Source organism: Haplochromis burtoni, unplaced genomic scaffold (assembly GCF_018398535.1).
Source record: "Haplochromis burtoni strain Fernald_Lab_line unplaced genomic scaffold, NCSU_Asbu1 Contig_38, whole genome shotgun sequence".
Taxonomy (NCBI): domain Eukaryota; kingdom Metazoa; phylum Chordata; class Actinopteri; order Cichliformes; family Cichlidae; genus Haplochromis; species Haplochromis burtoni.
The window spans coordinates 2,665,986-2,680,025 of NW_024582399.1; the positions used below are offsets into that span (position 1 = coordinate 2,665,986).

A 14,040-nucleotide genomic window follows, 5' to 3' on the forward strand; every position below is an offset into this window, starting at 1 on the left:
GTAATAAATGTTATTAAATAACCTCAAAAATACTTACAGTACCTTTTAAGTATTAGCATTTTGTGCCATGATTAAGATTTGCTGTTTGCAGACATGGAAATGAACAAATTCACTATCAAACACCAAAATGAACAAAAGCTTTTTAGCTCCACAATGCCTACAAACTTAAAGAAGATCCAGCTTGCACTCTGTCAGTCTACACTCTGTAAAGTCAGCCACATGAAAACACTCATCGGAGCCACTGGATTACTCTCTCACACACCCATCGGCAGAGACAGCCACGTTGGGTGGCAGCACAATGCAGAGCAGCGCTGAGAATACTAATCAATCTGTTCCTGTGCAAAATTCCTCAGATAAAACATTCAATTATAGACATTGCGAGCTGCATGAGATTTGTGCCGATACGAGTGTGACATGAAAATGGGAATTCTGCCTTTGTGTGCTGCTGCTGTGAAATGGGGTCCCAGTGTGAGCCCACCGCCGGGGATGTCTCTGGGTATTCACACTAATGCATTAATCCTAATACAAATAAGAAATGGGGAAAATGTGACATTTAATTAAAGAGCCGTGATGAGTCTGATGACATGCTACCTCACAGTTGGCCTCTGCTGTGAGAGTCATGTATATATGAAAGAAAACCATCCAAATTCTAGATGTTAAATGGTAATAATTGGATTATTCAACAAAAACGTAAATACTGAGGGATTAAAACAGCAGTGTTTTTTCCAGACTCTAAATTGCTGCTATAAAGCATGCACTGTACACTGAACTAATTTTGGTATCTGACTTTGTTTTGTCCCCTGTGAGCAGTTCCACGCAGAAAGCAGCCGGACAAGGGGCTCAGATGACAAGCAGCGCTTCTATGATTAGGGCTGCAGCGAGGAGGGGAAAGGAGGGTGCCACAGAGAAAGGTCAGGGGGGCTTTTACATACAATCAGTTGCCGCCTTCTTGTTGACAGCACACCGTGAACTGCGGTTAATTTGTTTCTAACGTGGTGGCACCGTGACGTTCCCGACTCACTGGATCTGGCTATTGGAGTTAGAATGAGGCTTTGCCGCTGATCTCTGGGGAGTGAGCAGAGCGCGTGAAACTTTTTGGGGTTTGTGTTCAGCATGGCTCTGGAGACCGCCTTGCTCCTGAAAGCAGGGTTTGTGCTGCTGATGGCAGGTGAGTCCATGGTACTCAGGCAGAGAGTCGCTATAGGTGGATTCAGCTTAAACCTTGTTTATGTTTTTCTTTGGGAAAAAAAAGCAGGTCTTTGAAATGTTAGTCTATTTAGAAATTATTAACAAGGCTTGGTTGATTTATGGCAGAAAAAAGGACGAGGTAAGTTGGGATTTTGTTTTCTTGGGTTTCTCGATAATGTCTATGAATAGACTTGATCTGTTTGTTAAAAGTTCACTATGCTCTATGTGCTTTGTTTCTGGAAGAAATTCTGAAAAACCCACCATTATTCACTCAACCTTACATTTCACTAGCATTTGCCCTCATCTACCTTCTTGCATGCTCAGCAGGCCATTGTCATTGAACGTAACCAGTCAAAAAGAAAAAAACATAAGTAGCAGCTGTGTGAAGAAGTGCATTTCATGGTTTTACATTTTCAATAACTTTGTTTCAATGTTTGAAAATGAAGGCAAACGTGATACCATATGACTCATGTGACATGTTAGAGAGGAAAGTGGATTATGTCTCCAACATTGCTTGAACCTCTAATATGAAATTCTTGGGAAACTTTTGGGAATATTGATCCAGAAACACACTGGGAATTCCTTAAATTAATCTCGAAGGAAAGACCATATACTATTAAAGAATGATGTAGCGGTTGTGGGTTCATGGAGTGCTCCTTAATTTTGTCCATCAGCAGTTGCTTTCAGGAAAAAGATGTGTTTCATTTGGGACCATAATTTACAAAAGGAACTCTGTGCTTTTGTTGAATTTCACTTGAAATAGGAATTTAGATATAAACTTACCAGGAAAAAACAATTACTGAAACCTACAAAAATGAGCTGAAACTTGAAAAAACTATAGAGAGGAAGTAGATTACCTAATCTAAATTCAATTGGGAATTTGTAATTACTAAACATCACCAACAATATGTGAGTAGGTTGTGGTGCTTAAAGGTTCTTCAGTCAAATACAAAAATATCCCCCACACAATCACACCACCAGCAGCAACCTTAACTGTTGATATGAGGCAGGATGGCGCCATGCTTTCATCAGCTGACATCAAAATCCGAGCAGAAATGGACACTCATCAGACCAGGCAACATTTTTCAATCTTCGATTGTTCGATTTTTCCGAGTCCACACAAACTGTAGCCTCAGTTTCCTGTTCTTACTGACAAGCCTGGCACCCAGGGTCTTCTGTTGCTTTAGGTCAGCCTCTTCAAAGTATGCTCACTGGCTAGTCTCTCTTTTTCAGACCCTTCTCTGTAAAACTCTAGAGATGTCAGCATGGATCATTAATATTTGTGGAAATGATTTCAAACCCCATCATCTAATATTCATGAGAATCAGCTTTTAAAATCCATAAATGTTGAGTCTCAGAGACGCTGACAGAATTTAAGATTCCCATTGGACTGATGCGTGTTTCCTAACCTAACAGAGTTGAAGGCAGAAAGTCAATAGAGCATAAACCTTCAGTCAGAAGAACATTTGTCAAACTATGCCTCCATTTTCCTGGAAATTGTAATCCGAATACAATGCTGGTTAACAGCCAAGTTGAGGGGCAACTGTGAATCCTCCAAGCGGCAGTTGCCATCAGAGGCTGGTGAAACATGACTGTAGATGATAGACAAGCTAATATTCACTCCCTTTTCAGGAGATTACTGTGCGTTCGTTCAGATCTTGCTTTGCCACAACAGTTTCTCACATTCTTCTTTTGTAGCATCTCTTTTGAAGCTCCCATGTCAACACGTTCAGTCTTCCTTTGAGTGCAGGGAGAGCCAGCAGGGACAGAGCAAATATAATGGGCACACAGTCGGCCCTTATCTGGCCCGAACAGACTGGAGATCCACCATGTTTCTCGATCGTAACAACAACCTGTTTGTTTCCACGCAGGCGTTTTACACCAGATTAAGCCTCCCTCTCCTACTGTACTCCTCCGTGGTGCTACATTCAGCCTCGAGTCCTGCGGGATGGCTGTGGTCTGCCTCCACGTTTAGAGGCTGTTTACACGCATCTCTGAAGTAAACAAATGGGATTGGGACTTTGCCTGCAAATTAAAATCTTTTCTTAATGAAAGTAACAGCCTAATAGGGAAGAAATGGCCCAGTAGGAATAACCATTGCCAGGACATGACCTTGTTTGCTGCACAAACATATGCTGCTACAGATATATATTCTGTACAGATATTTTTTTAAATACTTTTGTCTTACTTCTGTTTCTACTTTGTAGCTCAAGTCCTTGCATCAGTGTCTGGCTGTAACAGGGGAGTCTACACGTTTCTTATCAATGATCTCTGCTTGGCGAATTTCACATTCAACATGAAAAATCTGGATCGAGGTTTATGGTGCAGCTGGAAGGACACAATGGAGTGAGTTCACTGACTCGAACATGCAAAAGGGAAGAAACGCATGGTGGGACATAAAATCACAAATTTTCCTGCATGAATCTGTACTTGTAAGTCAAAAAAAATTGCAATTTATAGAGTCACAACCTCCACACAGACCCTGGTAAACAGCAGATATTGTGTGTTGCAAAGCAGCTTACAGATGGAGCAGCGGCTGTAGCCAGGGTGGAGCAACTTAGTTTGCCAGGTACACAATTAGAACAATATCAACTGAACAGTTAGCTTATTTTGGCTGGCTTTGAGATCAGTTTAATGAGATTTCTTGACTTGCTGTCTTATGCTAAATTCAATAAATAATTACGTTGTTACTGTTACATACAGCAGAGTGCCTTGAGCCTTGAGCCACTCCTCATATTTTTAAATTGTTTGCCTTGAAAGTAGGAAATAGGTGCAGTGATTTATTGAAATGTGCAAACACACATGTAAATACAGCATTAAGGTAAGCACATGTAAGCTAATGGGCTTGAAAGTGAATATTTGGTGTGACCACTTTTATTCTTCAGCACAGTCTGAACTCTCTTAGGCAGCTTTCTTGTCATGTCTTTAAGTCGTCTTCAGGAATAGTTCTCCAGGCTTCTTGAAGGACATTCAAAGCTCTTCTTTGCGTGTCTCTGCCTTTTGTTCTGTTCTCTGTCAACATGACCCCACACTGCTTCAGTGATATTGAAGTCGTGTTCCACTGTGTGTGATTTTTTTTATACAGGTCTTTTACTGCATTGGCAGTATGTTTGGGATCATTGTCATGCTGAAAAAGGAAGCTGTTGCCAGTCAGATGCTTTCCAGATGATATTACATGGTGGTACCTGATGGTACTTTTGTGCGTTCATAACTCCAAAAATTCTTACAAGATCCCAAACACCACTGGCTGGAGTGTCATATGTGGATTCATCACTCCATCAGACCTGTTGTCACTGAAGCCACCCTTCCACTTAGACCATTTTTGATGAGGCTTCAGTGAACAGTAGATAAATGAGCTGAAGGCACACATGTATCTTTTAAAGACCTGACACTTCTTAAGGGCATGCATTTTAAATATTGTTTGTGTGCTATAAATAGTTTTTAGGCCTGCTACGTCTTCTGTTGTCCACTCTTACATCCTCAGTGATTGGATGGCTCCCAGGAACTGGACTGAAATGAGTGAAAAGCAGCCATTGTACAAAGAAAAACTTTTGAAAGACCTTCAGAAAGCCTGGAGAACTGTTGCTCAAGAACACTTTAAAAAAATCACAAGAAAGTCTGGCTCTTTGGAAGAGAGTAAAGTGGGTTGGCATCAGGGTAACAGAAGAATGATAGTGAGAAAAGCTGAAGTCCTCATGCTGTCATGTGCATGAGGATTTTTGATATCTCAGTCATTTCGCAGTTAAACAGCTATAAGAAGCAGCTGATGGCAGTGTTCTGGATTCACACCCAGACTATGTAAGTCTTTAATATGCCAACATTAAGGCCTCGTGTTTGTATCATTCACCTCTAAGTGAGTACTAATATCTTAGCAGGTACACTGACAGACTGGTATTTCTGAGCTTATTAGAGGCAAAAAACTTGTTTATCTATCTGTTTATCTGTTTACTCTCTCATGCACCAACACCAGGGGAAAGCTTTACTGTATTTGTTGGCCATTATATCGTCTCAGTACTTGGTGGCTTCGTTTCCAAACCCTGACAGTCAGGGAGTGAGTCAGACAGGAGGATGAAGGGAGCCGGGGGACGCAAAGAAGAAGCTGCTGTCAAAACTGTGTGATTTCCCTCCTGGTTCACAGTCCTCACTTGGTCCAGCACATAACTGGGGGTGGTGCTCTGTGTGTGTGTGTGTGTGTGTGTGTGTGTGTGTGTGTGTGTGTGTGTGTGTGTGTGTGTGTGTCTGTGTGTGTGTGTCCATGGGTATGTGTGCTCAGTTGTAACTCATAAAGAATTTGCACAGGCAGTTGGAGGGGCTGGCAGTTGCATCACCAAACTCCTAGCAACAACGTTTGACGCCACTGTTCAGGCTCACAGGAAAAAAGCCGGTACAGAGAAAATTACAAGTATTGAAAAAATATTTGTGGATTCAGGCTGTATAGTAATAATGACAAGTAAAACATGAATTCAAAGACCAGACATGTACCATTGCTCATTTCGGTACAATCAGTCTTTTTACTGCTGTTATAGCTTTCCTTAATTAGGTATGACGTGGACTCCACTTCAGTCATGTACTGAATATAAGACAGTTGTCATCGTCTGGTTTATGGACCGATGTTTTGAAGCCGAAAGTTTAGCATTTTGACGTTCATTTCCTTTGCTCCAATTAAAATAATTCGGAATGAAGACTTTGGGTCAGTTGATTATCTGCACTGATGCGCAGCCACCGAATTGTAACAGCATGAGACCTGATAAAGTGATGAAGCGCTTTCATCTCCTTCAGTGGCTATTTTACTTCTGGCACCAGTCTGATCATATCTTCCTGTTGTCAGATATCCATCACTTGTTCAGCGCCAATGGTCATGCACACACTTACACTTCGATAGAAGCATCGGAAGGAACTCAGAGTTTAGTATCTCACCCAAGAATACTTCGATTATCTGGGGATCATATCACCCAATTTTCAATTGGTGGACGACCTGCTCTACCTTTTAAACCACAACTGCTCCACAGCAAGGGGCATGAGCGGGTCATGGTCCCTGGCTTTTCCAACCTACATGTCCAAGTATCCTTGAGCGAGATACTAAACCCTGAGTTGTTTATTATTTATGAAAACATTTGTGCTTCTGTCTCTGAAAGTTTCAGCACTGGACCTTATTAGAATCGTAATACAAGGTACATGTAAACGTAGCTGCTGAGGCACAAGAAAACCTTTTGGTGATGAGGGAGAAGCCAAACACATGGACTGATAAATGACAAAGGTAATGCAACGCTATAAATACACAAGGAACTAACGAGATATAGGGGAAATCAGTGACCCAGGGACGACAGTCACAAAGGGGGAGAAAAGGCAAATTAAGGAAGTAAAACAACAGTTCACAAACAGGTTGGAGCAGCTAGGGATCCAACCACCAACCCTCCAGTTAAGAGATCACCTGCTGTACCTACTGAGCCACAGCTGCTTCATTAAACCATCTCAGGATGGCCATTGTCGAAGTCGTCGTTGGTGCTGACCCCAAACCTAAACCTAACTAACCGTAAACAAGAAGATCAAGTTTTGCCCGTTTTTGCCTTTCTGTACGGTACGGCAGGCTTAGGCTCACACCTCAGAGGGTTAAAGGGTTGGATTTTGTGATCACTTCACTTTCAGAAACACAGTTAGGCACAGTGGCCGTCTGGAACAGAATCTCTCCTGGTATGGTGCAATGCTGTACTAAGGGCAGTACCCTGTTGGTATGCATCTCCATTTCCTCTGCTCCTCACTACTTAGCAGTTATATTTAGCAGTGTTAAGCCCACTGGTAATTCTAGACACTCTTTTGCCTTTTTTTCTCCCCACCAACAGGAATACCCTGCTCTATTCCCTCTCTGAAAGGACGTTTCAAAGACATTACAAGATTCCAGCCGATATTTCTGTAACAATTTGGGTTTTCAGCTTGATTACTTTAAAATGTTTCACCAAACATTCAGAAAAAGGATCAACTTTAGTAACATCTTTTCTTTAATTACACATACTAAGTTCAGCATGAATCTGCCTGTGCTCTGCCGTCCTCTGCAGGATCTATGAGGGACTCACAAACTGCACATACCAGGTGGCCTTGAGGATAAACTGCTTCTGGCCAAATCAGATAGTCGACCGTTTCTTCATGGAGATTCATCAGATCTACTTTCATGACTGCGCTCTGACTGGTCGGCTCCTGCATGACCCACCGATTAGCATCCTCGCCCCATTTATCACAGTGCCTGTACTGGTCACCCTGCTCATGACTGCTGTAGTGGTGTGGAGGAGCAAACGCACACAGGGAATGCTATAGGGATCGTCAGAGTGTTAGGTTTGGGCTTGTAGAGCGTTCCGGAAGACATTTCTTAAGCATAAAGCATGCTCTTTTAATTTTCATTTCATATTCCCGTGTTGATATTGAGCATATTGACTATTTGGAAGCTGCAGTGAAACAATTGCATGTTGTGAAAGATGTTAATAGAAATAAATTCTGTATTTGGTATTAAAACTGTCTGTCCAGTCACTTCTGGTGGCTAAGTTCACCTCTATGAAAACGCCTACGTCAGGGACACAAAACACTTTTTTACATAGCAGGCCACATGCAGTCCACTTTGATCTTAAGTGGGCAGAACTAAACATCTGAATCCTGAGATATTGTAATCTAAAAAAAGACACTATTATAGCAGAAATTTCTATAACTGATATTGGAAAAACAGGAACTTCTCTATTTAATTGTTTATTAGTTACATAGTTACCTTGGTGTCGCATGAACAGCAATGTGGGTTGAGTTTTTAGCAACAGGAAAAGCTGCAAAACTTATGACAATACAGCTAAAAGTTCAAAATGTGTCCTCTACTTCACATTTTCTAAAACCTTCCAGTGGGTCAGATTGGATTCAGTGGACTTTTAAAGCCATTTATGTTAATTACCATCTGACATCGCGGCCCTTACAAACAATCTGCATAAATAACACCTGACAGTAGAAGAGACTGACGTGATTGGAGCCATTCGGAGGAGGGTGAAGAGATGAAAAGGAGAGCGGGAATTAGAAAACAAATGTAGGATGAAGAGAGGAAACTGTATGAAATAATTTTAACAGCCAAAATAAACAATGTTACAGTTTTATAGTCCCTCTATATTTGTTTACCTTTGAATAAATTACACGGTATATTTATTAATCATTTTTGAGGCAACATTTACAATGAAGCAGGCACTTAGTTATCATAACACAAATTAGTGACAAAAACTGCATCAGAGAGGCAACAACAAGACCTCAGGGCATTGCTCTCTCCGTATCTCTACAGTTTTGCTTTTTGTTAGTGTTCTTGTGACTGCTGCTAGCATGACTTTTTGTGCGAGTAGGAGCAGAAGCACCTGACACGTCTACAACTGCTGCCCTCTAGTCTTCACAGATGATTTTGCAGTAACACAAAACATCTCCAGACTCTTTAATATCTGTCACGTGAGCGCAGTGTTGGCCACTGTTTGCAAAAATTATAAAATAACGATATAATAAAATGAGGATATTTATGTTTATGTCCAATGTGTGGCTTCAAACTATGCAGCACTTTTTAACTCTGTGTTTTGAAAAGTGCTTTACAAATAAAGTTATTGTTAACAAGTTATTATTCTCTTCCCCTTCCTACTTCCACAAAGTAGCAGATACAACTAGTTTATTAGACAAATAAGCTGCTCAGTCACTGAAAACATGTGGTGCAGAGTTGTTATGGTTTTCTATTTTCTAATTGGTTATTTTTGTTTTGAGGTTGTTGTTTTTTTTTTAAAATTTGCTGTAATTTCATTTAGTTTCCAAAGTGAATTTTCTCATTTCAGTGTTTGAGAATGTTTAGTTTATTTTTAATTATTGTTTTTGTCTTTTTTCATTATAAGTTCATGGAGGGCATGTGCCAGAGGCATGATTTAGGAACAGGTATTACAATAAAACACACTATGAGTCAACTGTCTAGAGAACAGTTGACTCATAGTGCATCATAGTATTGTAGACATCTATGTCTGTCAGTGACTCATTAGGCAAGTTGTAATATTTTTTTTAAACCAAACCAAACCACTAACGATATTTCAACTAATCTATCTATCTATCTATCTATCTATCTATCTATCTATCTATCTATCTATCTATCTATCTATCTATCTATCTATCTATCTATCATTTTATACTTCAATAACTTGTAATTTGAAAATAGAGGCTGGGGTACTTACATATTCATAAACTTCACATTTCATATCATTACAGTACACAGAGGTTTCACATCACTTAAAGAAACATTTTTTTTTACTGCAGTTCACTTATTACAAAAAGAAACAAAAGTGCACTCAATACTTGTCAAACTCAAGATTTTAAGATTGCACACGAGATTTTCATGGACTTCATTACAACAAAATGGCTCCATCTACTGTTCACTCTCAGATTTTCTATAAGGCAGTTGATAGTCAGTAGTCTAAAATTAACTTGAGAGCAGCTTCATTTCATTCAGATTCGAGTTAATATTAATAGAAAATTCTGATTTGCATTTTCAGAAAGAGATTAAAAAAAAAAGGAAGCGCTGTGAGGCTTGTACAACACGGCGCTCATCAGTAGGTCTAAACAATTAAAAAATAACAAAAAAAATTGCTAATGCACTCTGTTAGAGTTAAAATCTTTAATAAAAATCAGGGTCTAACAAGGCAGTTGTTTGTTTTAAGTGGTGACGAGCTAAAAAACCTTGGAAAGCAATCCTAAACAGGATTCATGCATTCTGAGTGATCAAGGTTTGCAAGCCAGCCAGTAGAAATAATGCATAATCATCGTGACTTCTGTCTTAGGAGAGGACACCTTCATTGCAGACATCAACCTGGGATAAAAGACAGAGAGACAGAATGGTTCATTATGATTTAGAGGAACTATTGGATGACAGATTATGTGAAGTTGTAAATTAACAGCAACCTCCAGAGGCTCTATCCTTCATTAAATTAGGCAAACATGCAGGTGAAACTCTTTAAAGAGACAGAACAAAGTGAAACTGTTTAAATCTTCCCAAACTTTAACAGTAATTAAATACAATGTCATACTTATATCCATGTAAAAGTTATGGCTCAGCAATTCTCCTCCATATATTGTGCTTGCTGAGCTATTCTCTCCTGTCACTGGCGGGGGAATTAATGGGGGCTATATTATCAAAGCAGTAAAAGCCTTCAACAGTTAAGCTTAGTCAAGCAATGTTTGGCTTTTCTGATTAATGCCCCAGACTGTGCCAGTATTCAAAGCTGTATTCTGGCAGGTTTGATAATCAGAAATAAATTAAGCTGGGAAGATTACAGGAATCAATGGTCAGCGCCAGGTGAAGGGAGGTGAGGGTTCAAGGCCAGGAGTTAACGATTAGACTGGTGAAGTTCAATGTCTCACTTGTTCCTGATATGGTCAGAGAGATGTTTGGCCTCAGCGGGGTCCTTATTCTTCAGTTTCTGGTAGCTGGAGAAGGTCTCCACCATGCCAATATATTGACTCAATGGCAGGGTTCTTTTCGTCTGCAGGCACTCGTTCCTGGACACATTTGGACTCATAAATAAGTATGTTCTGGTCAATGTAACTGAAGTCAACTTCTGGCAAAGCTTCTGAGAACTCACCACTCTTTGTCTGGGTAAGAGCAGGAGTTGAACATGTCTAGGTAGATCTTCTTAGAGGATTTTCCAATGTAGGGATCTCGGAATGGAAGCAGGGCACCATAAAACTGGTGGGACAAAGAAAGAAAGCAAAGACAAACTTTAAAGCTTTTTGGGGAAAGCATTCATTTATAGTGGCTGAAAACCTACATCAGTACTCTATTTCTGCACATGAGCTTTTAGATTTGGGATGAACCTCTTTGCATATGTCATTGAGAGTGCTGGAGATGTCTCCATACTCAAGCTCCATGTCCATGGTGTAGCTAAGGAGAGCCAGGCAGCCTCCAGGCTTCAGCACCCTGTCAGCCTCCTTGAGGAACCGCTGGTGATCAAACCAATGAGCTGCTGTCATGGCACTCAAAAGGTCCACCTCTCCAGATGCAAATGGTAGCTCTTCTGCTGGACACTGCCTGATGTTAAGGTGAACAGAGTCAGGACAAGGAAAAAATAGGGCCCATTATAGATGGGAGAGATGAATAAGGGAAAAGCTTTGAATAACAAAGCATATTCTTGCTTTTGTGGATGATCTTATTTGGATTCTCTTCCATTTGTAGAGGAATAATGTAATTCAATACTGGTAATTTAGTTTAGGGCTCAAGTCTCAAGGGCAGTGCAAACATGTCGCCACTTTTTTCTCTGGAGTTTTCTTTCAAAATTTTAAACCACTCATCCATTTGCAGCCCATCCAAGTCAGAAAGTGGGAGTGGAGCCCATCCCAGGTGTTGTAGGGTCAACACCCCCTGGACAGGTCACTAATCTCTTGCTAGGCAAACACATAGAGTAAGAGCCATTCACGCTTACTTTCCCACCTAAGGTCAATTTAGAATAATCGACTAATCTCACTCCATGTTTGTCTTTGGACCGTGAAGGGGAGAAAAGACCCCTGCCTTGATTCAAACCTAAGACCTTCTCATGATGCTAACCTCAAATCGGATGAAACAACCTGCTGAAGTTAAGAACATCAATATGTGTCAATATCTGTCTGACAGGTGGGTGTGGGACTTATAGAAGACCACTTTGCCTGGTACTGATTGCGGGTCCAAGTGCTTCTGATCAAGGCCACGTCCCATGGATAATATGAGGCCACCGGTGACCCCTGTAACACTAGAATTTGATCTTCTATGATGGTTTTGTTTGAGAATGCTACCCAAAGTGGTAAGCTCTTTGCAAAGAACTTACAACCATGTTTATCTAAAGCTATCTTCATCTACAACAATCAAGGAATGATTGACGTAATGTAGCCTTTACTTAAAGAACTGCCCCAAAAAAACGAAAAAATTACATAATGAAGATGCTGAAGAAAGCACAGAACCTTTGACACATTGGTTTATCTAAATCACAGCCTTTATTTCACATCCACCACATTTTGTTCCCCTTCACCTGTATGAGACATTTGGAGGGTTCTTATTGGCTTGCGCTGTCTCTATCTGGACGGGGCTGACGTCGGTTCCAACCACTTTGGTGAAGTATGGAGCCAAAAGGGTCGTCCCTTGCCCCGATCCACAGCCTACATCCAGTGCAAAGTTGAATGGTTTTGGTGTCTAAGAGAAATGCTGTGATTTTAGAGTACATTTAACTGCCTGAATGTAATAGAACATTAATAGATAGAGACACAGGATTTGTTCAAATGCTATCAAGCACATAAGCATAAACACATACCCTTTTCTCCATAAAGTTCATAACTGTGCTGACCAGCTCCTGGGGTGCCACTCTGTACTGCAGGTAAGCCGCTGCATGATCTTTCCCCTCAAAGAGCCGCACAGCCATGTTGCTCCAGCAGTGTGCCTGCAGACTGTATGCAATATGTGACTGAATACTATGACTCGGTACTTTGAGCTCGTCTTTATTTAACCACCGAGTTGAAGATTAACTGCCAGAGCTGTGCACTGTGCACCATGTGCTACAGCTCGCAATTAAACTATGCATGGGATCAATTCTTTTAAAATGTAGCATCGCAGTTAATGATCAACTAGGTGGCACATGACGATGGGAATGACATGCATTACACAGGCAACAATAAGCTTAACTTTACACACATATTACAAAAAATATTCAGGACTTTATATTCAAACATAGCATTTGTCTTATAGTTTTGGTCAAGAATGGAAAAGCATTTTTATTATTATTACTTCTCCTACAGATTCAGTGCTGTGCATTCATACGTCTGCACCTTTAGGCAACAATCAGCAGATGGCAGTAAATGCTCACATAGATATGATGCTGTGTGCTGAAGAAGCAGACAGCTGCTGAAAATAATTTAAAAACAAATTTTTCATCAGTTGAACTTGAAAGAAGTCATCTCCTTGTTTATTCTTACACAGAGTTGTACATTGATATTATCACTATCTGGAGAAAATTAAAGTTTGATAAAAACTCTTATTATATATTTTATACTCAAAAATGTATCTGCTCCTGCAAATCGACTCCATATAATCTGTTCAACCTCACACTTTGGTTCCAAGAACATCCTGAAGTAATTTAAGTTGGAGGCTCTTCAAACAGCCTCAGCCTTGTATTTTCTTACCAATCAACAAACATTGATCCTTCCTGCTTCCCTGTTCAATATCTATTGTCAGATATGGTTTGCAATAAGGGTTGTGTTAAAAAAAAAAAGAAAAAAAGAGAGAGATGGCAGGGGTTGGAGTAAAGAGGAGACGGAGGAGGAGGTTCCGGTAAGGTGTCCAACTCTTACCCTCACCATGAGGCTGCGTGCAGCCCTGCAAATCAATCAACTCTGATCAAACCTGTCAGCTATATTCAATTTAAACTGGTCACTGCTCTCTCTCTCTCTCACTCTGTGTGTGTGTGTGTGTGTGTGTGTGTGCGCGCGTGCGTGTGTGTGATGGCAACACAAAGTTGCCATCCATGTACGTGTTTCTGCTCAAACCAGTGTTGCACCAAGTCTTTATCACCATGTCTTATTACAGTGTCCCCACAAAAACACACACACGCACACACAGGAGTCATTAAAACACAAAGCCAGTGGAGTCAGACAAACAGCCTCACATATTGCTTTAATATCTGCAGGCAGTCCCGACACAGTAAAAAAGAGCTATGGGAGCGCTTCCATCGACTGTGACAAGCAGTGTTGCTAATGCTGCATGGGGAATTTCAACTGAAAAGCAATCACACAGGTAATCCACAGCAGGAGGAGAATTTATTACAGATACTTTATTTAAACGTGGCTCCCCCCCCC

General features: G+C 40.6%; 2 protein-coding genes across 2 annotated transcripts; one reads left to right on the plus strand and one right to left on the minus strand.

The window, feature by feature from the left end:
- The first annotated feature begins 866 nt into the window (after window positions 1-866).
- LOC102293346 (receptor activity-modifying protein 1) lies at window positions 867-7,692 on the plus strand. Its single transcript, XM_005920199.3, has 3 exons — window positions 867-1,168; window positions 3,396-3,534; window positions 7,242-7,692. The coding sequence occupies exons 1-3, from the start codon at window positions 1,114-1,116 to the stop codon at window positions 7,495-7,497; spliced, it is 450 nt and encodes a 149-aa protein (XP_005920261.1). The 5' UTR covers window positions 867-1,113; the 3' UTR covers window positions 7,498-7,692.
- A 1,665-nt stretch (window positions 7,693-9,357) lies between these two features.
- On the minus strand, window positions 9,358-12,723 carry si:ch211-93g23.2 (uncharacterized protein LOC100005086 homolog). The gene is made up of 6 exons (XM_005920200.2): window positions 12,504-12,723; window positions 12,225-12,385; window positions 11,041-11,254; window positions 10,809-10,912; window positions 10,588-10,725; window positions 9,358-10,036 (listed from the first exon to the last, which is right to left on the minus strand). Exons 1-6 carry the CDS (start codon window positions 12,609-12,611, stop codon window positions 9,949-9,951), a joined length of 813 nt encoding a protein of 270 aa, XP_005920262.1. The 5' UTR covers window positions 12,612-12,723; the 3' UTR covers window positions 9,358-9,948.
- Window positions 12,724-14,040: the final 1,317 nt, after the last annotated feature.